This window comes from Pseudochaenichthys georgianus, chromosome 7, assembly GCF_902827115.2.
Source record: "Pseudochaenichthys georgianus chromosome 7, fPseGeo1.2, whole genome shotgun sequence".
Taxonomy (NCBI): Eukaryota; Metazoa; Chordata; class Actinopteri; order Perciformes; family Channichthyidae; genus Pseudochaenichthys; species Pseudochaenichthys georgianus.
The window spans coordinates 8,478,658-8,500,542 of record NC_047509.1 but is presented as its reverse complement, the minus strand read 5'-3'; the positions used below and the strand labels follow the sequence as shown (position 1 = coordinate 8,500,542).

Here is a 21,885-nt window from a genome sequence, read left to right as displayed (position 1 = left end):
AGTTAGTTCCGCAAACCGACCCGCCCCGTCGGCACAAGATCCGCAACTCGACCCGAATCCGCATATATAAGCAGTGAAAACGTGCAATTATTAACACATGCAGTTGCATATTTGTCTCAAAAAGCGTGGGATGTTGGTTATTTTCTCCATATTCTAGGATGACACCATAAGCCAGACGTTGGATTTCGGTCTTGAGGAAGTGTTATTGAAAATGCTGGAATAGAGAGCTTCACCTCAGCCATTTCAAATGTGGCGTGCTCAGCAGCAGATTGATGCGCTGCAGAGGTTATGATTATGCGCGGTGCCGCGGGGGAGAGGTCTGAGGATTTAAACATTAAACTAAATTATTATAATTGTAATATATTTATTATGCAACCCGCGACCCGACCCGCATCATCTTTGTTTTACCCAGAACCGAATCCGGAAAAAAGCGTTAAAATACCATCCGCGAATCACTTTTTTTGCGGGTCACCCGTCGGGTACCCGATCCGATGCAGGACTCTGACGCAAGGTCATGCTCGTTCTCAGCTTGTTGACAAGATGATATGGATTTCCTTTAATGGTAGCCTATAGCCTGGCCTGTCCTCTCCTATCCATGATCATTTAAAGAGCCTGTGACACGGTTTTCCCCCATCATCCAAACAAACCCATCAATTTGAGTACATATTGTCCCCTTGAAAACCGTTACTGAACTGATTTTGGATATTTGTACTTTGATAACCATTAATCTGCCCTTCAATGTTGACCATTTTCTGGATCTTCTCGCGGATTCTTCAAGTCCCGCCAAATGATGGGTGACGTCATTGCGGGCACAGCGCTCCAGCTGCACCGTTCAGAATCCCAGCTTCTTTATGTAAACGCACGATGGTGCACACAGCAGCGAGCTCAGACAGCTCAGACAGTTTAATTTTGAACGTGTCCGAGAGCTCATGAGGCTGAAGGATCGGTTTATGTTGTATCTGTTAGAAGTTTAGGAGTGGGGGATGTCAGGGGCGGCGGGTGCTGTAGATAGTAAATGTAAATATGTAAATATTTGTGTCACTGCATCCTGGTAAAATACAAATATAATGTATAATGTCTGTGTCTTTGACATTAGCGCTGCTAGCCACCTGTGCCCTGTACTACGAAGCCAGTTAAACAGACCCTGGATATATTTGAGTAACAAACAAACTAACAACAACAAACTAACAAACGAGATCTCGTTAAGCGGTCCTATGACGCTGGTTATCAACTCGGTAAATCAAGCCAGGGTTTCTCTCTCCAGCTGAGAGCGCGTTCACGTCTAAGACACGAGTGGATCTGACTTTAATTACATTTGTCTCGAGTGTTTCGTCAACATAATGTGTTAAATAATACTTCTGCATACAGTCTGTGACACTGTGAGTGTTGCACGGCCAGATGAGGCTGGAAAAGCTGACTCAGATAAGGAAATATATGATATATTATGATATTATATGATCGATGATCTGATTGATGATGTAATATGAATGATAAGTGCGACACGTCGGCGTCTTCTCTGCATACGGCAGTTTAAACAGTATTTCCTTTATCCTGTAATATGACTTGAGAGATTTAAACTCTGCACACTGAGTTGATCTCTTTTCTATAGACGCCGGAGGCGGGCAGCGTCAGGTAAAATAAGTTATTTAGCCTTCTCAAACTTGAGCCTCGCGCGGCGCCTATGGGGGATGTGCTAGTTACTTATCCGACCGGCCCATCGGGATTCGTCCCGATGGCCAGTCCGCCACTGCACCCAGCCCACGTAAACTGTCAACGGGGGGAGCCTCGCTGCGGGGAAACGGTGGACCTAGTGTCCCGATCGGAGTGGGAATAATAATAATAATCCGTGCATTTTATCCATTAATTTCCCCAACATTGTGGTAAAAAAAACCACACGTTTAATCCATGTTGGTGTACTACAACTACAAAAAGCATCGGTTTGTTTTCTCATCAGGAAATGCAGACCGGCACAAACAAACGATTTTTAATCATCATTCTCACGATCATTTAATGTATCATATGTTCGCCGAATTGACATGAAAGCACTAATAAATGTAGTTTCATCCACTTGAGTTTACAACCATAAAAATAATCGATTTGTTTTTATATCACATCCGACGGGAGGAAATTCAGCAGCTCTCACTACCGATTTTGAATCCTAATGTAATCATCATCTTCACCACGATCATTTATGTTTATGTCGCCGAATTGACATGAAAGCACTGACAAATATGAATATACTGTAGTCAACTTCATTAAAACGTTATTAACGTGCCTAATCTCAGTAATTCACCATTTCTACGCATGACAACACACTTTGTCCGTGTTTGGCTCTCGAAGCGTTCCCGCATTGACGTCACTTCCGGCTTCCCCCAAAACTTCAAAATGAGTCGAAGGAATTTCCCCGCGATGTTCGAAATTATTGATATTTAACGGAACGGTATCGCTTTTTCTTTTTTAAACTGACGGTTCGAGATTACTCGTAGCCCAATATTTCATTGCACAACAGTTGTTGGGATGCTGTCACAGGCTCTTTAAAGTAGCCAGTTCAAAGTATTCAAAAATATAATTCAACACTTCTTCTGTATGAAAAACGTTTTTAAAATAAAAACTGAAAACATTCCCTGGGAATTTCAGAAAGGAAAGCAATGCTCAGATCTAATATTAGACTAAACAAGTATTTTCAGATTCTGAATGTTTGGTTAAAAAAGGTGTGTGTGGACCTAATTACGTCACGGTTTGAAACCGCATCAAAAAACATATTTTGGCTACAACTACCGCGTACTACCTGGGTGCTTGGTCTCTTGCGATTTCTTTGCCTTTTTACTGCCGTGTATTACGGGAGCAACTTTAGGGTCATACTCATTTGCTATAATTTGTTCAATCGCAAGCGTTAACTTTGGGTTTGAAGCATAGGGTTGAAGGCAGTTAATGGTCAAATCCGTGTCAGTGCTGGTAAAGAACCGAGACGAAAAGGTGTCAGTAACAGTTTTTTATTTCCTGTCATGAACTTAATCAAGCACAAGACAAGTATTTCACAACACAAGGAGAAGCGAAGAAATAGATAAATATTACAGAGATGATAGATGGCATCTGCTCAACAAAACAAACAAAAACAACTTTGTTCAACTTGTAGATGTATAAATATTGACAGACACACAGACAAAACTCTTCAAATCTCCACTGAAACCAGAACTTGCTCGGTAGAGCTTGGACAAGCCGCCATTAGCTCCAATCTGCAGGCCATTACAATTTAGACATTTTAAATATATGCTATTCACTGAATACTTAAGTGGCCTACATGTCTCCTTTTTGGAATGGTGGATTAGCAGTCCGGGGAGCATAGGCCTACATTATTTATTTCATCGTCTAGAATTTTTGATTTGTTACTTCATGTGTACCAAACCTAGAAACCTGACATTAGTTTTGGCATTAAAGGTGAAAGTGAGGGTTTGGTAGAAACTAAAGACACAATCCTCCAATAGACAACTTTACAGTGGCCATTTTGCATCCGCTTTGTATGCGCTTACCATCGTTCGTTTCATGAGATGGTGGACACTCTGAAAAAGTTAGTTATTTGAAATTTTGTATTTACAATTTCACAAATCTGGGCTGCAAAATGTTGCAAGAAGCGATACATAAGAAATCAACTCCCTGTGCAGCAGTCTTCAGGAGGGTATGTGGTTTTTGAGGAATGTCGTTTCTCTCTTTTTGTGTCAACTTTTTTTATTTGTTATCCAGCACGTTTTGGTTTTTATAAAATATCTTCGAAAAAAACAAACATTTTAAAAGGAGTTTTCATTAAACTGTTCTCTGTCCTCATGTTATTAGAAATAAGTTAAATCCACATCCTCTCGTAAATGAATCGCAACATGTTTTTGGTTGTTGAACGTGTTGCACAGAAGGCCTCAGAGATACTCCAAAGTTATTCAATTTTCTTCTACACAGAATCTTTTAGAAACTCTCAATATTTCTGGGGGAAACAAAGAGGTGCGAATGTGAGTGAATTTTCAAGGGCAAATTCAAATAAAGATATCACAACTGTGAAAATCAGAATAATTCTATAACAAATCATTGTGAAACCATAGGAATGTAGAACAGGGTGACGTAGATAGTACAAAGATGTAGTTAAAGTACAAAAAGGTGTCTGGAAAAAATCTGTATATGAAAGAGTTGAATTGTTCTACATGTATAGCTGCTTCAGAGTTCACACAGTATGTACTGACTGGTGGCAGAAGTTTTAAGACAATAATGTATTTATATATTTACAAATCATTTTTCCTGTGCAAGTTTGAGGTGTGTTGTTACTTTGCACAGTCCGCTTGCGTCTTCACACCTGTATGCAGGGTTGGGTTGTAACGGAATACATGTAACGGCGTTACGTAATCAGAATACAAAAATCAAGTAACTGTATTCAGCTCGCGTTACATTTGAAAAACGAGTAATCTGATTACAGTTACTTTCGTAAACCTGAAGTCAATACATTTTGGATTACTTATTGGAATTATTGGTGGAAAGATTTCGTCACAACATTTAATATTCATTATTAAAGGTACAGCCGAATCATCACAGCGCACAAAAACTTTTACCGCCGCAGATGGACCAAAAAAGGGAGCGTTTGAAAAAAAAGGGGCGGGTCCGCTCAGTGAAACAATTACAAGGAAACATGGAGGAACAATTAAGTCTGCGTTTAAGTCGTGTGTGTGTTTAGAGGTGTGTGTGGTTAAAACACATCAGCCTGCGGTCGCTCTTTAGCCATATGATTCTGAAGGTAAACACAGCGAAGGCGGTGCGTGAAAGGCGGTGCGTGAAAGGCACCGCGCGCTCGTCTTCTCAGAGGCTGAGTTAACCCTCCCGCTGCCTCCTGGTGCTGCAGAGATTTCATGAAGTGAAGGAGGTTTTCTTTCTATAAAACAGCTGTGGGCAGCAGATACTGTGAGAGTCACGGACATGAATTCATAGATCAAGGCAGACTGGTGCACAGAGTCTCCTGTTTTGCCAATCCGGTGCTTAAACATTTTAATTCATGTCCTGCCAACACTGACAGGACAGAAGGCGACACGCCCTTTCTAAGCCGTGTCCCTCTCCTCACATCCCAAGCTGCATTCTCAAAAAGTGTATTATGTTGTTGCATCGTTTCAGACGTTATGTTTCAGTTGTGCTCTTGATAAGCCATTAAAACAGTAAAAACACGTTCAGTTTCCTTTTGCTTTTTGTGTCTCCTGTTCACCAAAACATAAACATACCCATCTGTGATGGAAAAAGAAAGTAATCCAAAAGTAATCTAAAAGTAATCTGATTACGTTACTTTTTTAAGACACGTAACTGTAACTGTATTCGGATTACTTTCAGAGCCATGTATTCAGTAATCAGTAACTGATTACATTTACAAAGTAACCCTCCCAACCCTGCCTGTATGCAAGAGGTCAGAGGTCAATGGACTTCTAGAAAAAGTGTCAAAAGTCACATTTTCACCTCTGCGTTTGCACCCATGGGAATTTCTGACGTTAAAGACAGAGATTAGGTGTCTGATGTCGCGTGTGTTTGGAGGGCGGGCGGCCATGTTGGGATTTCCTCTCTCTGCTGGTTGGATGGTGATTTAAAAGTAATCCTCATTATCATCAACGGCTGCTCTAGGTTGTCTGCAGGGGAGATAAGGAAAATACATTATTACAGAAAGAAAATAAAGAACAATTCAATTTATTTTTTTGTAGGAAAGATTCTTTTCTTATATGCTGAGCAGCTAAAAGAGTGTAACTCCTGTTTTCCATCATAGTTACTGTTGCTTACTCGAACAATTGTTTTGCATAGCTAGTGTCCTAACACCTGCTTTGTATTTTCTATTGTGAGCGTAGCTACTTCATGACAGGTTGACATTTACATAGATGACTCTGTGCTGCCATTAGACCGTGGCATTAAAAGAAGTAGTGGGGGCAGAAAAACTGTACGCTGTGTTTGTTGTATTTGCCTCGTCCAAAAGGTGTTTGTTGTCTTTGAACACACAAACATTGGAGGGGATATTACATTGTGGGATGATAGGCGACGCCACTGTCTATTTCACATGTGTCAACTCTCCAGAGAAACTGCTTTTTTATTACATTCGCTCCAAAGATAAGCACATTCGTGCTACCTACCATTACTTATGTTTGTAATTTTATAATGCAATTTCATGATTAATAAATACTGGAAAATAAATTGAGAAACTTCTAATGGATAAAATAAACAGGTAGCAGTGGCTTAAACCAGGCCTTTCACCACATTGATGCTAATAGATTTATAAAAACAATATATTTCCATAGCTTAGTTTTGAAAATTATTTGCAGCTTTTACAAGTTTGGACAGTTTTTTAAAATTATTTAAAAAAACAAAAACGTATTTGTACAATATTTTGTACCTGTGCACTCTGCCTCTGCATCTTCTGCATGGAGCAGGACGCCGGGTCTCTCTCCCCCGACCCTTCTCGTTCCGATTCACGCTCCCTCTTTCCTGTAATGCTTCCTCTGCTGTGCAGCAGTCCTGAATGTCACAACAGGCAAGACACAAAAGGTTATTGTCAGAAACACTCTACGAGGTTTATGTGTGATTACTAAGTAAGAAGTAAAGGTTATGTGATTACTCATCAGAGTAATATGTTGCCTAGGCATATGTGTATCTAGATACAAGCTTCTATAATTTTCTTCATAAGAAATGTATAGCAGAGCTAAAGAGTCGACTACTATAACTAGTACACGCTATACTGTAAGTGTACATGTTACAACTATCTGCCTTTACTTCAAAACCATGAGAGCACAATGTTAGAGAAACGTGCTTATCCATCTGCATCATTCCCGATGCTCTATGTGCTAATGTTTGACAAACATTAGCACAATAACCGATAAGGCAACACATTAAGAATTGAATTGATTGCACAGTGGACAGCCTCAGTGACATTTTCAATAAAATACATTACAAATAAACCACCTGGGCGCCTCCCTAGGGAGGTGTTCCAGGCACGTCCAGCTGGGAAGAGACCAAGGGGTAGACCTAGGACCAGGTGGAGGGATTATATCTCTTCGCTGGCCTGGGAGCGCCTTGGGACCCCCCAGTCAGAGCTGGTTGATGTCGCCAGGGAAAAGAAAGTTTGGGGCTCTCTGCTGGAACTGCTACCCCCGCGACCCGACCACGGATAAGCGGGAGAAGATGGATGGATGGACAAATAAACCATGAATAAGGAAAATAAAGTTTCCAATTAGTTAGTGATTTTTGATATATCTGTTTTCGGACTGTGCACAAAAGTGGCCTTATTCTCCTTTACAATAATTCACTACAGGTTTATAGTTGGATAGGCATCAATAAGTCAGTATTAATGCAATTATTAGGTGTACGTGGTGCTATTAATGGATCATTTCTATCACATGCTACAGCTGAACATCTAGCAGCACACCAGCGACAGTGGCACCAGCCCCTTCCTGTTTCCTACCTGGGTGTTGAGGCACGGCGAACTCGTGGTAGAGTCGGCTGCTGGTGATGGTCTGGCTGGCTTCTGGCACTGAGGGGTATCCTGCAACAGAAAACAGCAAACAGACATATTTAATTTTGTTATGAATGAGAGAGCTCATAAGTATCATATACTCAGAATATAACAATTTCACCTTTTCCAAAAATAACAAATATATGGCATATTTAAAGCTAACATTTTAAATGTGCCAAAGAACTTCCAAGGCTAGTTTTTTACTGTTTTCAATGTTGTATGAATGAAATCCAAGCCTTTACTGGTTGGTCAGGACATTAAAATGTGAGTAACATGTATGCAATGCACAGGATAGGAGAGGTAAGAGTTCCCACAAGGATAATGAAAATAAAAATGTAACAGTATAAATAAAAAATATATGAGACCACAATACTGAGCAACAATGAGTAAACCCTACGTTTGACAACTTTTAATAAATTTTTAAGGGTGCGTTTTGGGCGATGCTACCGGAAAGTCTTTATAATCGAAAGTGTTCATTCTCTGGGAAGGATGAATCTCAATGTCTCTCTGTCCATAACATTCTTTCTTGTATTTAGAAATTGTTGGTAATATGCACGAAACAGACTAAACTAAACGTAAAATGGATACTCATATCGGAGATCGCCCTACCATGCTGCTGCTGCTGCTGCTGCGGTTGTTGTTGTTGTTGTTGTTGTTGTTGTTGTTGTTGTCTGCTGCTAGGCCCCATTTCTTCTTCATTTTGAAAGTGTAGGATGTTCCCGCTGCCGTTACTCGCTGCAACCGAACTCCCCGACACTCCAGGCACTGAAAAAAACAAAACACAGACAAAAACATGAGACTGACTGATACGGGTGTAGCACGCTATTTCTACAATAGCATCAACGATAAGGGCAAGAGAAATGCTGACACATCTTTATTAATATTACATTTACAGATGACATTATGAAGACTATCCTAGCCATCAACTTGAATCTAACTTTACATTTCACTGTATTTTTAAGTTTTTAGTTTCTATAATTACTTGAGCTGTTTTTAAAATGTTTCTTATTTCTTATAATGTATTTTATTCTATACATAATAAACAACTGCTTTCGGACTCAAGGCATACAATAAGGCATTTTCCTTTTTTCGTTATATTTATACTGTATACAACATTTATTTTTTATTTTTAACAAGGTACAATCATAGACGATAAATAAATAGTTAAAATAAAATAAAATTCACTTACAATGTGAATTGTTGTTGTTGGTCCCTGGCTGCTGCTCTCCAAGGGGGTAGGCCATCATTCCTCCATTCCCGTTCCCATTGGAGGACGGGACTGATGCCAGCAGGCCTGAAAGAAACAAAACAAACAAACACATATTTATTTTGTGAAAGGAGAGGACATTTTTCTTGACAGTACAGACGACGTAACTGTCTCCATTTGAATACAATTTTGCCAGCCTCGGCCTTCCTTTGTGTGGAGCAAGAAGATGAGCCTGCATTTTTTGAGTGCAGTTTTTTTAAGGCTAAACACCAACAAAAATAGATTTTAATTTCTTTGGCCTTCGATACGCTCTTAAATTATGCACAAGTTGGAAAGAATTCTACACAGTCACTACTGGAATGTTAAAAAAATATAATATGTATAATTTAAGTGTAGCCTTATCTTTATCTGCAACGCACAGAGAAATCACTGATGTCTTTAAATGTACGCCTCGAATGTCCACATTATAAATGAGGATTCAAAGCTTCAAACTCTTTGGCACCATGCAGATTTGTTACTTCTCTTACCCAGTCCTCTGTATCGGCTCAGCTGCTGGTAGATCTGCTTCATCCTCTCGATGTTGAGCCGGCTCGTCTCTGCGTGATGCACCATGGGTTTGGGGTAATGGACGCCGATGATGCACTTGGCCGCGGCCTGCACGGACTCCGGAGCGTTCCACGGGTCGTAGATGTACTTTGCAGGGAAACCTCGGAGGGCAGGTAAGTATCGTCTGGAAGCACAGGGTGACAAAGAGAGGCCATCTACCTATTATACCAGGTCCGACCTTACCAAGCCCAAGGATCTCTAGAGAGAGATCACTGCTGGTTGAACGATGATGCTAGGAGACGTCTACTGTGACACGCGGTTAGAAAGCAGTGTGTTTGAGTGTGTATGAGCTATGTGTATGAGCTATGTGTGTGTGTGTGTGTGTGTGTGTGTGTGTGCGTGTGTTCTTTGTCTATACAATAATATGAAGGCTCCTGCTCTCTGTGCCTATGTTTCCCTGTCTGCATGTAGTCCAGAGACACAGAGGGAGGAAAGTTGCCATCCAGGTAGGGGGGTCAGCATTAAGATAATATACCAATAAAAAGGTACCCACTTAATGAAGTCCCCGTTGGGGTCGGTCCGACGGCCGAAGCCCACGGGGCAGTAGCAATGGAAAAACTGCTGGAAAAATGAACTGCAGGACAGCCACATCCAGCTGCCTGCGTTCACGCTCCAGTCTGCGTCGAGGAGAAGCTCCTCAAACACCTGCGACACAAAGACAACGGGCTCAGTGTCATGGCTTTCAAATGCTGAACAACATCCTGCCACTAACTCTTTTATGTCTTCAAGTCAGGCTTTTGTCTTACAGTGCTGCAACTACTTTTGTTAAAGGGGCCCTATCATGCTCATTTTCAGATTCATATTTGTATTTTGTGCCGAAATGTGCTATGTAAATAAACTTGCATTGACATTGATATTCTGGAGGTCACAGTTGTCTAGGCTTTTGATGAAAAGATCTGCTTCATTTGGAATTTTAAAAACAAACTGACGGGCATACAGTATATGGGCCTCTACTAATTGATACGATATGTGTTTTCACCTAAATTAAGACCCCGTTTACATGGAGACGGTTTGTGTTGTATCTGCTACTTTTCTCTTTCGTATAGCCCGTTCGTTCTTACGAGGCCGTAACGGAACCGCGGAAACGGACCCCTCAAACGATAGCGGGTCCCAAGGTGGGTAGATCTGCGGACGAAACGCTCTGGGGGGCCAAACGGCTCCATGTGTACGTCCTATACGATAATTTCCTGATAACGATGAAGCCATAGCCCCGCCTCTCCCCACCTCTGCTGCTCACAGCTGTATCATGGTCAGTAGCTACTGACCATGCTACAGATGTTAGTGCAACATCTAAAGCTCCTCTACCACAACCATCAGCAACAAGTGGACATGGAGAACTACATGAACTACATGTTGCTAAATCCACCGCGGAGCATAAACAGAAGAGCAACCATGCTCGGGGGTCTTCTTCGCTATTTTGTGGCGGAAGTACAGCGCCACTTACAGGCACGGCATATGTATCCTGCATAAACATGTCAGCCTCCTCACCTTCATCCCCTCCTCCCAGCTGATCCACAGGTCACCCCTCGTGAGGAAGCAGGCCACAGCGTGCCGGGCCAGGTGATGGATCCAGCCCTCCTGACGCAGCTGAGTCATGATAGCGTCGATCCAGGGAAATCCTGTCTTAGCTTCCGCCCATTTGGCAAGTGCTTCAGGATTTTTGTCCCACGGGATACGCACGCAAATCGGGTTTCCCTCCATCTTGTCGAAGCGTGGGTTGTTGGTTGCTGTGGTGTAGAAGAACTCTCGCCACAGTAGCTGGCCGTACAGGGAGAGTTGAGGGGAGCTGTTCTTTTTCACCTGGAGAAAAAGAAACACGGCAAGAAAACATTAAGTACACAATGTCAAGGTGAACAGATAATCACAACCGAATTTTTTGTTGTTGTTCTAAGACAGGTGTGCAGGATTGTGACAACAGTGCGCGGAAGCTTTTTTTTGCAACTTTTGGTAAGAAAATCGATATACAAGCATGCTGGCTTAGCTGTGAGATGTCTTTTAGAGCTAAATTGAAGTAGCACTAGTCTCTAAATCTTACATTTTGGCACTCATATCATTAGATTTTTGGTCGAGCTGCAACGACTTGATGTCTGGGGAATTCTAACCTCCATAATTTCTTCTCATTGTGCTTTATTCTACACCTACACTGTGACACATATGTATCGATACCTAGAAAGCATGCGCAAAACATGGGTGTCGCTGATTTGCTTTGGGTATTTTACATACTGCCTATAGGAGTTGATATGAAACAGCACAAGTCAACATGTATATTAGACTGGAGGAGTTGGGATCTGACCTTGCGGTAGAGGTCGGTGAGCTTGAAGTAGAACAGGCGGCAGGAGAGGCAGCCGAAGCGCAGGTATGGGCTGAGGCCAGTCGGGCTGGCGAGCAACGAGTTGGCGTTCATTCGGGGACGCTCGAAGTTAGCCACCCACGCCTGGAAAAAAAAAGATGTAGAGAAATACAGGAGGTCAGGGAGAGAGGTAGGGAGTGATGAGAGGTACTAGTTAAGGCAGAGCACTGTTATAAAAAGGTCATAATTTGAAAGAAATTGCATCATTATTCATAAATACTATATTACTATACCTTAGTATACAATTACTTGGTGTGCTTTGGTGTGTTATTGTACATAAACACAGTAAAATAATAAAAAAAAAAAAAACTATTATAAAATAAAAAAAACAAGTACAAATTTAACAAATTACTGATACATTATATTCAACATTTAAAGTGGAATAGCTAAGCTGTTTTAAAGTGTTATTATAATGCAGACATTTTCAAAATAGTGTAACACATTTGCAAAAGTGACATTACAGATTCAAATGTTGTCTATGAGGAAAGTGCTTAAAGGTGGGGTAGGTAAGTTTGAGAAACCGGCTCGAGATCGCTAGAATTTGAAAATACACAATCGGAGAAAATCTGCCACTTCCTCACAGAGCCCCTCCTCCAACACACACATGACCAATGAGGGCACGAGATAAGTTTGTGCCCCGATGGAAGGCTGACAGGCAGGTAGGCCATCCAATCCGTTTAGCCGGGCCGGCTCAGATGATTGGTCGTGCTTTCTACAGTATTACGGCTTCCACAGATGACATTTTTTAATGGATTTGTTGTCAAAGCACTTCAGATATTAATTGCTATCGGGATGTTAAGAGCATTCCATGGAATATAGCAAAAGTGTACCTCGAGCCGGTTTCTGAAAATTACCTACCCCACCTTTAAATAAGTGTATTACTAGAAGCAGGCGGTGCAGTACCGACCTTTCTCTCCAGATGGCGCTCTATCCTCGTCAGAGCCTCGGTCTCTCCTCCGGGCCAGGCGCCTGTAGGCAGGCCCTCTGTGTCAAAGCCTGAAAACAATCATGGGGATTACCTTCCTGCTTTAAAGTGTTGCACTCACATGCTGGATGAGTCCACAATCCTTCAGTTATGTCATGTTCCCTCAAATAACAACATGTAGTTTCATCCAGCAGATACAAATCCATACAAAGCATCATTATTGTTGGCCTTGACAACTGTTTGGATAATAGAACATGTTGATCTGTTTTGCTTATATCCAATCTATGAATATAAATCTTATAAACAAAACGTTACTGTGTTGTTGTCCTTGTATGTAGTTGTGTGTTGTGTACTGTACAACCGCTTTGTCATTTCCTTCAATTTGTGTATAAAAAAAGTCAGTAAACAAAGACAAAAAAACTTGTTCCACACTTACTATGTACACATTAACACATTTAAGATAAAAACAACTCTGCAAAGAGGGTTTTAGAATATTGTAATATCATATATATTATTTTAATGATAGTCCTGGTGTGCACGTTTGTTTCCTCACCTAGCTCCTCCAGGGACGGGACCCCGTACTCTTCTCCGTGGTCCTCAGAGACGGGGGTGACGCAGCGACCCATCAGGGCGCCTGACAGCGTCTCCACGGGCATCTCAGGAGGATCCATTCGACTGATCAGAGTCTGGAAACGCTTGTAGGTGAGAGGAGGCTGTCCGCCATTCTGCTCTATGATCCTGGGGAGGGATGGAGACAAGGAGCGATCAAGTTTGAATCTTAAATCAAATTTCCAACAGATATTAAAATATTACGAAAGGGAAGTCAACATTTATTTAGCAAAATACTTAAAAGTAAAGCTTATTTTGTTTTAATGAAGTACTGCTTGTAGTCTATTATCTAGTTATATTAGTACAGCAAAGGAATAAATAGATATATTTTGAGATTCAAAAATAAATTATATATATTTAACTAATTAGCTTCTAATTACCTTAAAAGGTTGATTCACTTTAGTATGTTCCTATCAATGCCTTTACATTCTGACATTTTTTTAATGGAAATAAAAAATACATTTTTATAAAACGAAATATTTACATTTATAGAAAAATATATAATGTATTTATTATTTAAACCTTCAGATACGATGAGCCATCTAGCTTCACAACAATTTACTCACTAAAATAATCCATGTATATTTTAAAATGGTGTATTAGTATTTGTCTCACTTGTCTAGATCGTAGAGGGTGTGTGATGTCTTGACGATGACCTCCACCCCGGCCTCCATGGCCAGCTTCTTGATGGCAGCGTCTCTCTCCTTCCCAAACGGCTCCGTATCGTACTCAAAGGTCAGGCGAGAGATCTTCCACTCCTACGACAGGACAGGGAGATATCACAGTTTGCTCAGCAGGCACAAAGTGACGTCTTCAAATGTTGTTTTAATTAACGGACAGACTCAGCATATTCTATTGTCAATATTTATACTTCTTAAACAACTTTGTTTAAATGAGATTATCAGAGCACGTGCTGATTTTCTGTTATTGCTGACCTTAAAGAGCAGTGGGAACACGTTGGCTGGTTGGCCTCTGATGACAAAGAGGCGAGAGTTGAGCTTCCTAAGGTTGGCATCAAGATCCTCCAAACACTGAAGGAGAAACCTGAAGAAGAAGAGGACAACAAATGAATTACTGATCATCTGATCATACCCTGGAGTCATGAGGCAAACAGAAATGTGTCTTTGATAGAAGAAATGGGTCCACCAGCAGAGATTCCGCAATACCACTTCAATGGCTGTAGCTTTTCTCATATCATAGTATAATAAATGACAATACAGTAATTTAATTTACTGTGATGACTGTAATTTACCATAACTGTGAAATAAATAAACATATACTGCGATATAAGACTTCAGCCATAACGCCCACCTGTGCTACATTTTCATTAAGCCCAACAAAAAAAAGTACTATTTACTTTCTTTCTAGGTCACTAGGTTTGATAAAAAATTAAAATGTGTGTGCTGAGGGACTCAGAAGAAATGTGTGTGTTTGGGGCTTTATGACGCAGTCGACCACCAGGCGAGAACACATCTCCCTCACTGTCAGACTCACAGCTTTAATGGATTCACAAAAAAATAACATGGTAGCTCCCTTTGTGCCTCCATCCCTGAGGAAGAGAGAATAAAGCCAGCCTATTATTTGATGTGCCATCTATGATTACTCTAGGATGCATTTTTAACCTTTTTATGTGAACTGTACATTAGCATCTCCATTATTGCAAACCCTGACCATGTGATCATGATTGTCCTTCTGAAGCGACTGTTTTTGTGGTTCTACCTGTGACAAATGGCCTGAATGTCGCTCGTGACGCAGTCTCCTCTCTGTTCTCCAAATTGACTAATCATAGCTTCCGGTCTGCAATACGTTGTGGCGGAGAACGCTCATAGAAACCCTTGAACTTTCAATAATTTGGCCATGCAGTCAAGTGTGTGATTCTTTTTTATTTTTCAAGCGGCAAAAAAAACGTGTTCGGTTTGCTCCTGTAATCTCCTCTTACAGCTTCCTTTCCATCATTAAGCGATGTTTTGTTGCTAACTAAGCGATGGAAGTAGGTAGGGCGACATCCTGTGTTTTAGGCTTCCCGATAGTATACCATATTTCCTACTCATAATGCCAAACTGTGTGGGAATTAGTGTGTGTTGTTTTTTTGTTTGGTTAAGTAACTGCCATGGATCAATTACCATGGTTTCCACGGATGTAAACCAAGAATAATTGTATCAGTTTTCATTGTTGGCCCATCTTCCAGTGTACAGAGGGCTGAAGTGTAATCCCTCCAGTATGACGGTACAACAACAACAACAACAACAACAACAACAACAACAACAACAACACATTTTGGGAGTACACTTTAAGTAACACACAATTCAGATGTATGCAACAGTATAAGTAGAAGAGTAGTTGTAGGTTTCAACAAAGCATTTTGACATCCCATTCAAAGGAGAGGGCGGAGATGAGACCCCGAGGCTATAAGGATTGTTTTACAAAGCTAATAATCCCTGTGTGGTGTCTCTTTATTGTCATCGCTGTAAGACCTCTGCTCCCATAACATGTTCAATGAGGTCAAACTAAATCTGAACACAGACGGGCAGTGAGGTCACGCTAACTTGAGGCGTGTGCCTTCCTAAACATGATCTGCAGTTATGAAACTAGTGTGGAGCTGTTGCCCAAACTGACTGTCTGACTGCAGCTCTACTGCAGTTTTCAAATGTCCAATATATGCTTTCCATTTAAAGACATAAGCCTATGACAATTGTTGTATGCACACTTTTCAACCAACTCTAACAAGGATATTGTTTATCCACAGGTGTAATTCTACGAAAAAGAGAGAAAGGATTTGATAGCTTGAAAACTCAGAGAGGATGTACTTCAAATTATTTTACAAAAACGAACAAAATACGACATTTTCTTTGGGCGGCTTATGAGAAAAATTCATCCCATATTCTGCTAAATGTATTATCTGTAGGGAAAACATATTGAAAATCAGACTGCATAGCACAAATGCTTTTGGTGTGTTTTTGATGATCATTTGATGTGTGTGTCTCTGCTTTTGTGAGACCATTATTCTGTGCTTTCACTTTGGTGAGCTTCAGATTGTTCCTCTATGTTAGCCACTTCCTCTTGGTGTGTGTGTGTGTGTGTGTGTGTGTGTGTGTGTGTGTGTGTGTGTGTGTGTGTGTGTGTGTGTGTGTGTGTGTATGCACACGCTACACTGGTAGCCTAGTCAGTCTTTATATAACTGCTCTGGCCTACATCTGGTTGAATACACTCTCTCAGCATGGAATTTGCCACAATCAATCCCTAAGTTGAGTGAACATTTATTTAATAATGTTTCATAAAACCAAGTTGTATAGTGCCTTGATTATTTAAATAGCAGCTCAACGGACCTATGAGATATTTTAAGTTGCAGTTTAAGGTAAAAACAACACTCCTAATTGGATGATGGGGTGTCATACACCGACCCGCAGGTCCTTAAACTTCATAAATTGTAATCGGGCCAACCCTCTTGACCCAACCCTGAGTCCATTAAATAACGCATGCTGTGCAGAAAGTGTAAAGAAATATTTGTATGTATTCAGGTTAGTAAACTATCAAGATGCTTAAAAAGGGAAAATGATTTGTGTAGAAAACTGGGCTGGTTTTGGGCCTGCTAACATGTGGTTTTGTGAGGACAAAGGAAGAGGGGGAAGGTGTGGAGTTGACATAGTCATCTCAGATCCCTGTGATAAGGAAGCTGAGCCACTGGGATTGGGGACTTAAGATGTGGGGTGTTGATGATAATTTGGGCAGCCAATCACTGGTCTGGAAGGGAGGTGCAGATAACTCCTCCTTGGGTCAGCGAGGGATATAGACAGAAACCCCGCTGTGTTCGGTCTCTTTCTTCTCTGGCTGGCTGGCTGGCTGGCTCACGTGAGTATCAGGTAAATGTGGGATCCCACAGAACTGTATGTAATTTGTACTGTATTGATTGTACTTGATTGTATTGCATTGTATATTACCATTAAAGTGGATTATTGTTAAACGGTTACTTGTTTGCTATGGGTTTCCTTCCTGTAAGATAACGGCTATGTTCTAGGAACGCGAGGAGGTTTAAGAAAGCGGACAAGTGGTCCACACAAATCTCCTAACAAAAGGCACTCAGCTAACAATGCTATCCGTAAGCTTCATGAAGTCAGCATTTTAACATCAATAAAGATGTGAATCCGCTTCACCAGTGACGTAAACATTTTGTTTTTAGAAACCATCAGCATCAGACACCACTGATGTGTGTTTCCTGCCTGTGTGACGCCATGGCAATCTGTTCATCATAAAGATCAGCTGGATATCTATAGGTCAATGACTTCAGGATTGGATATTGATTCCTGTGCCTCAAGAAGCAGCTTCTGTAAGAGCAAAAACAGGCCAGTGAGCAATGATTGTTGGAGTGATATCTGCTCTCCTCCCTGCAGAGCAGATATCACAGTTCACAATTAGACTCAGCTCTCACATGGACTCACAGAAATTCCCAAAACACAGACCAAGATTTATCGTACAAAACACAAACACGGATCTTATATAGAAACCATTTATCCCTGCATCTATTTTAATAACCTTCTAATACTTAAAGCCTGGTTCTCTTTGGGAATCAGACTCGTGCTGGAACCTATTTATTATTAGGTGAATCACTGTCAAAGCTGTAAACCCATACTTGTTACTTCCAAATCCACTCAAACTAAGGTTGTTGATATTGTGTCCCTGTTTCATTCAAAACCAAAGCCAGGTGGCAAAAAGAGGCTAAACACGTTTTAATTCATTTGAATGCTGTTGATGTATTGTGATTTTAAGGGAGTCCATTATCATCTGGCCGGGGACAACAGCTGGAAATTAGCAATGTTGGCTAAAGCTGCCCCATTTACCGTTTTTTTGTGACAGTGGATCAATGGGGACTGTCCATGACACAATAAACAAATAAACTAAACTAATAATCCTTGATCCAAATTCTCACTTAATTAGAAGGAAAGCACAAGACGTCCAAACGTTTGGCAGACCGTGAGCAAAAGTCTCCCTCAACCATCAAATCTAAAAGCCTTAGATACAAAAGAAAACGCTTCAAAAGCAGAGAAAGGGTGACCCCCTGTTGTGTGTTCGAGCACTGCAGCTCTGTGGTTTTATAATGTTTGCTCTCGTTCCCTGTCTGCCCTTTCAGCAAATCCTGATCATGTATGAGTCACAGCTCCCAGAAGTCTCTCTGCAACTGACTTTGATCATCCTTATACAACAGGAATAAAGCAGTGAATTTCACATTATCTAATCTGACCCACTACACAAAGTGTTGTTTGTTCCCCCTTATTGTTTTGTTTTTGTGCAGTAATAAATATACATGGTGTTATTGGAGGTTAGGGTTACTATTTATTTACTATTTCTAACATAGGTGCAGTGGAAACAAGCTGTACACCAGTGGTTCTCAAACTTTTTCTGTCAGGCCCCCCCTTTGGAGAAAAAAAAAAGTCGGGCCCCCCCAACACAAATAGTCAGGCTCAGCGCCAGAGATTTATTTTGGGGTGCTGTGGGGTAGCTTGACGTTTCATAGAGGGTGCTCAAACATTTAGGGTTTCCCATTAATGTACCGTGCGCTACAGTTGAATTTTCTACTGCAACACTCCCTACGCAAATACACAATATTGAAGTTAAAAGCATCAATCCGGTGCACTTTGAGAGCAAAATGAAGAGATCTATGGATACATCTCTCAACACCCATTTGAAACAGAACTGTAAACAGATTTACTTTTTCTTTATGGATATTTTACAAATCACTCTCCTTTCAAACTGTATTCTTGTTTTACTGTCATCTAGTATTTCATACCTGTTTTTCATTTATTCTCTTATGTTTTTATGACTATAATGATCATATAACCCTAACCCTTGTATGTGTACACCTACTTTCCAATACACTGGATTCTGATTCTTTACCAAATGTAGAAATGTGTTAAGTGATCCATGATATATAATTGCAGTCTTTAAACCAAAATTAAACGAAAGCGATATTTCCAACAAATGAATTATAAATCCTCTCACCTCCACCTGTTGACACCGACGTTGGACGAGCCTGCAAACCAAGGGTCCAGGAAGTAGACGCAGCGCACAGTGCCGGCTCCTTTGACCGCCTGCAGCAGGGCCGGGTTGTCATGGAGACGCAGACCTTTACGGAACCAGTGGATGGAATTTGGGGCCATTTTGTTCTGAAAAGAGTAGAAGAAGAAGAATTAGCAACTAAATGGTGCTTAATTTTTGGAGCTGAATGAAGACGTCATGTACAGAACAGAAAAATATGCACTTTGCTACTTTCTCTTTTCTTTTTTTTACAGTTTTCTCAGTACAAAACAAAATGTCCACAAACATAACTGACGCATTCAAGTTTTATCAGTTGCCAACACTGTTGGACGTTCCAAGAATACACAATGTGAGCAACACATCGCTCAAGCCAAATCATTTAATGCCGTCTAATTATTGTTTATTGTTTAAAACTCACAATTGAGTGACCTTTAACAATTACGACAGATTAGGATTTTATGACATACACTTTGTTGTTGCTTTATTGTTGCAAAATATTATGATATAATAATTATGGGTTGAGCTGTAAATCAAAAGACTACTGATGGGTTTGCGTGCCAATAATTATTTTCAGGAACTATAATTATGATGCCGGAGGACATTTTCCTAGATATTTCTCTCTGTACTTATTATTGAAGCTGTTCATTTTAACATGCATCCTATGTGAGATAAAGTTACTAGATTACTAAATAGATTGGCTCATGATTAGAGGAAGCATAAACTGGACCGCAGTCCTGAACATCAGCAGATACTGAGGCATTAAAACATTGAAGTCTTAATAATTTACCAGCAGCACAAGTGACACTTTTAAATGAATTGCCACTTCAAGACTTATAAAGGCAGGCTTTCTTCACTTCATAGATTAAACGGCAGTCAATAACAACAAGCGTATGATGTACAGGACCCCATTTAAAATCAGCTGCACCATTACAATAAATGTAAATACTGTCGGATGCATTACTTTTGATTTCCAAAGGAATAATAAAACAGACTTTTGGCTTCAAATAATGAGTTTGTGCTAGCTGTTGAATTGACGTGAAATAATGCCACCAGAAGATGACACCAAGAAGCTAAATTGAGAGGTCGTCACACATTGTGAAGTGAAAACTACACTATCACACTTGTAATCCATTTTGTGAATCAAGAGTGATGATAGGCAGGGTCTTTCCCAAGCAAGTGTAAGCACTACTGGTAAAGGAGATCACAGACATATGGACATTAGTAATTTACATGATTGGTTTAAAAAAGTTACAGGTCTAGCATCAGCGGAGACAGAGACTTGCAGGAGTTGAATAAAGTTTTGCTGTGTGTTCTCAAAAATATTCCCTCCTGGGCATCTTGTACATGTTGTATTTACCTTTTAGATCACAATAATTTGTCATGAATAGGCGACAAGTCATCGTCACATTCGCAGCCACGTTGAGAATTTTTTCAGGTTTTGCCATTGTTTTCTGTACAGTAACACCTTACAGCTGGTGACTGTTAGGGCGCCTCGGTGACAATACAACATTTGTCATCAGTGTTGAAAACACTTTTCCCTTCACAAATACAAATACCTCACACAAAACCCCTTAACACTGACCTAATTTTATATAACTTAAAATATTTAGGGGATGAAAAAGGGACAGGGTGTGGATGGGACACCAGCTGAGAGTGACTTGAGCATTTCAAATATTGCATTGCATAAGAAAGATGCAAAAATGAGTAAACAATATCCAAATAAATGTTTCTATTGCTTGTTATTTGAAATATACACATGTTTTAAGGTCAGTGTCAAAGTGATGGTTTGTATGACTTCTGCAAAAGAAAATTAGGTCAAACTGTTTATTCTGAATGAATTGAATCGACCTCATAGGCTAGACATTATGGCATCTCCCATAATTAATACAAAATGACAAATAAGGAGCTGCTCTCAAAATGTCATTAAGGACTGTAAATAGGTCTTCAAAAATATACTTTAAGTTCAAGTGCATGGTAAGGAAGCACCATCTCTGTAGAATACATCGGGGTCACCAGAGCAATCCTTATGTAAGCGCTGTTGCTGGTTATACCAGCCGGTTTCCTTAACACTCAAACCCCACATATGCAAAAGACCCTTCTTACCTTATGCCTGCTCCTTGTAGTTTATATTTATTTCAATTCCAAAGAAAGACGCATCTCTTCCCAGTGTTACGATGTACGGGGTAGTGCAGAGAGCATATAAGAACTCTGTGAATGTGTCTTCTGCTGTTGCTGCTGCACTAGTTTCATCAGAGTTAGGCTCACTGCACATGCGCCAGCCGAATCTCATTTTGCTTTCAAGCAAGCCCCCAGAAAGTGCGCCGGACTCAGGCTGCATCTCAGGGGTGCGTCCAGGGCCGTCCCTGGCCAACTTTGGGCACCAAGCGACATTGTGAGATGAGCCCCCACCCAACCGACAGGAGTGAACACATTTTTGTTGGGAAACAAACAGGGCCGTGGGAAGGGTGCTGAGGGTGCTGCAGCACCCCCTGGTGGAGGACAGGGGATCTGCACGTCCACGAGATGAAATACAAATATAACACAAAAAAACGAATTTTCAGCCTTGATGTAACAACATTCATAATTAAGTAAAAATAACTCCCCTTTCACCCCGGTTACATTTTCCATTTGCCCTGTATGATGGGCGC

The 21,885-nt window shown here is 40.7% G+C and overlaps 1 protein-coding gene across 1 annotated transcript; it reads right to left on the bottom strand.

Moving 5' to 3' along the window:
• Positions 1-3,057: 3,057 nt before the first annotated feature.
• LOC117449633 (cryptochrome-1-like) lies at positions 3,058-21,500 on the bottom strand. The gene is made up of 15 exons (XM_034087420.2): positions 21,341-21,500; positions 19,202-19,365; positions 14,143-14,251; positions 13,823-13,965; positions 13,152-13,336; positions 12,581-12,669; positions 11,617-11,757; positions 10,812-11,123; positions 9,817-9,968; positions 9,245-9,447; positions 8,700-8,804; positions 8,120-8,275; positions 7,460-7,540; positions 6,395-6,516; positions 3,058-5,642 (listed from the first exon to the last, which is right to left on the bottom strand). Exons 2-15 carry the CDS (start codon positions 19,357-19,359, stop codon positions 5,634-5,636), a joined length of 1,965 nt encoding a protein of 654 aa, XP_033943311.1. The 5' UTR covers positions 19,360-19,365; positions 21,341-21,500; the 3' UTR covers positions 3,058-5,633.
• Positions 21,501-21,885: the final 385 nt, after the last annotated feature.

What these genes read in the sequence shown, in the direction of transcription:
- LOC117449633 (XM_034087420.2), bottom strand. Translation starts at nt 19,359, where the DNA reads ATGGCCCCAAATTCCATCCACTGGTTCCGTAAAGGTCTGCGTCTCCAT. An exon ending in CCCGTCCCTGGAGGAGCTAG is followed by an intron (nt 12,670 to 13,151) that starts GTGAGGAAACAA and finishes GATTGTTTTCAG; the next exon opens with GCTTTGACACAGAGGGCCTG. An exon ending in AGCGCCATCTGGAGAGAAAG is followed by an intron (nt 11,758 to 12,580) that starts GTCGGTACTGCA and finishes TTTTTTTTCCAG; the next exon opens with GCGTGGGTGGCTAACTTCGA.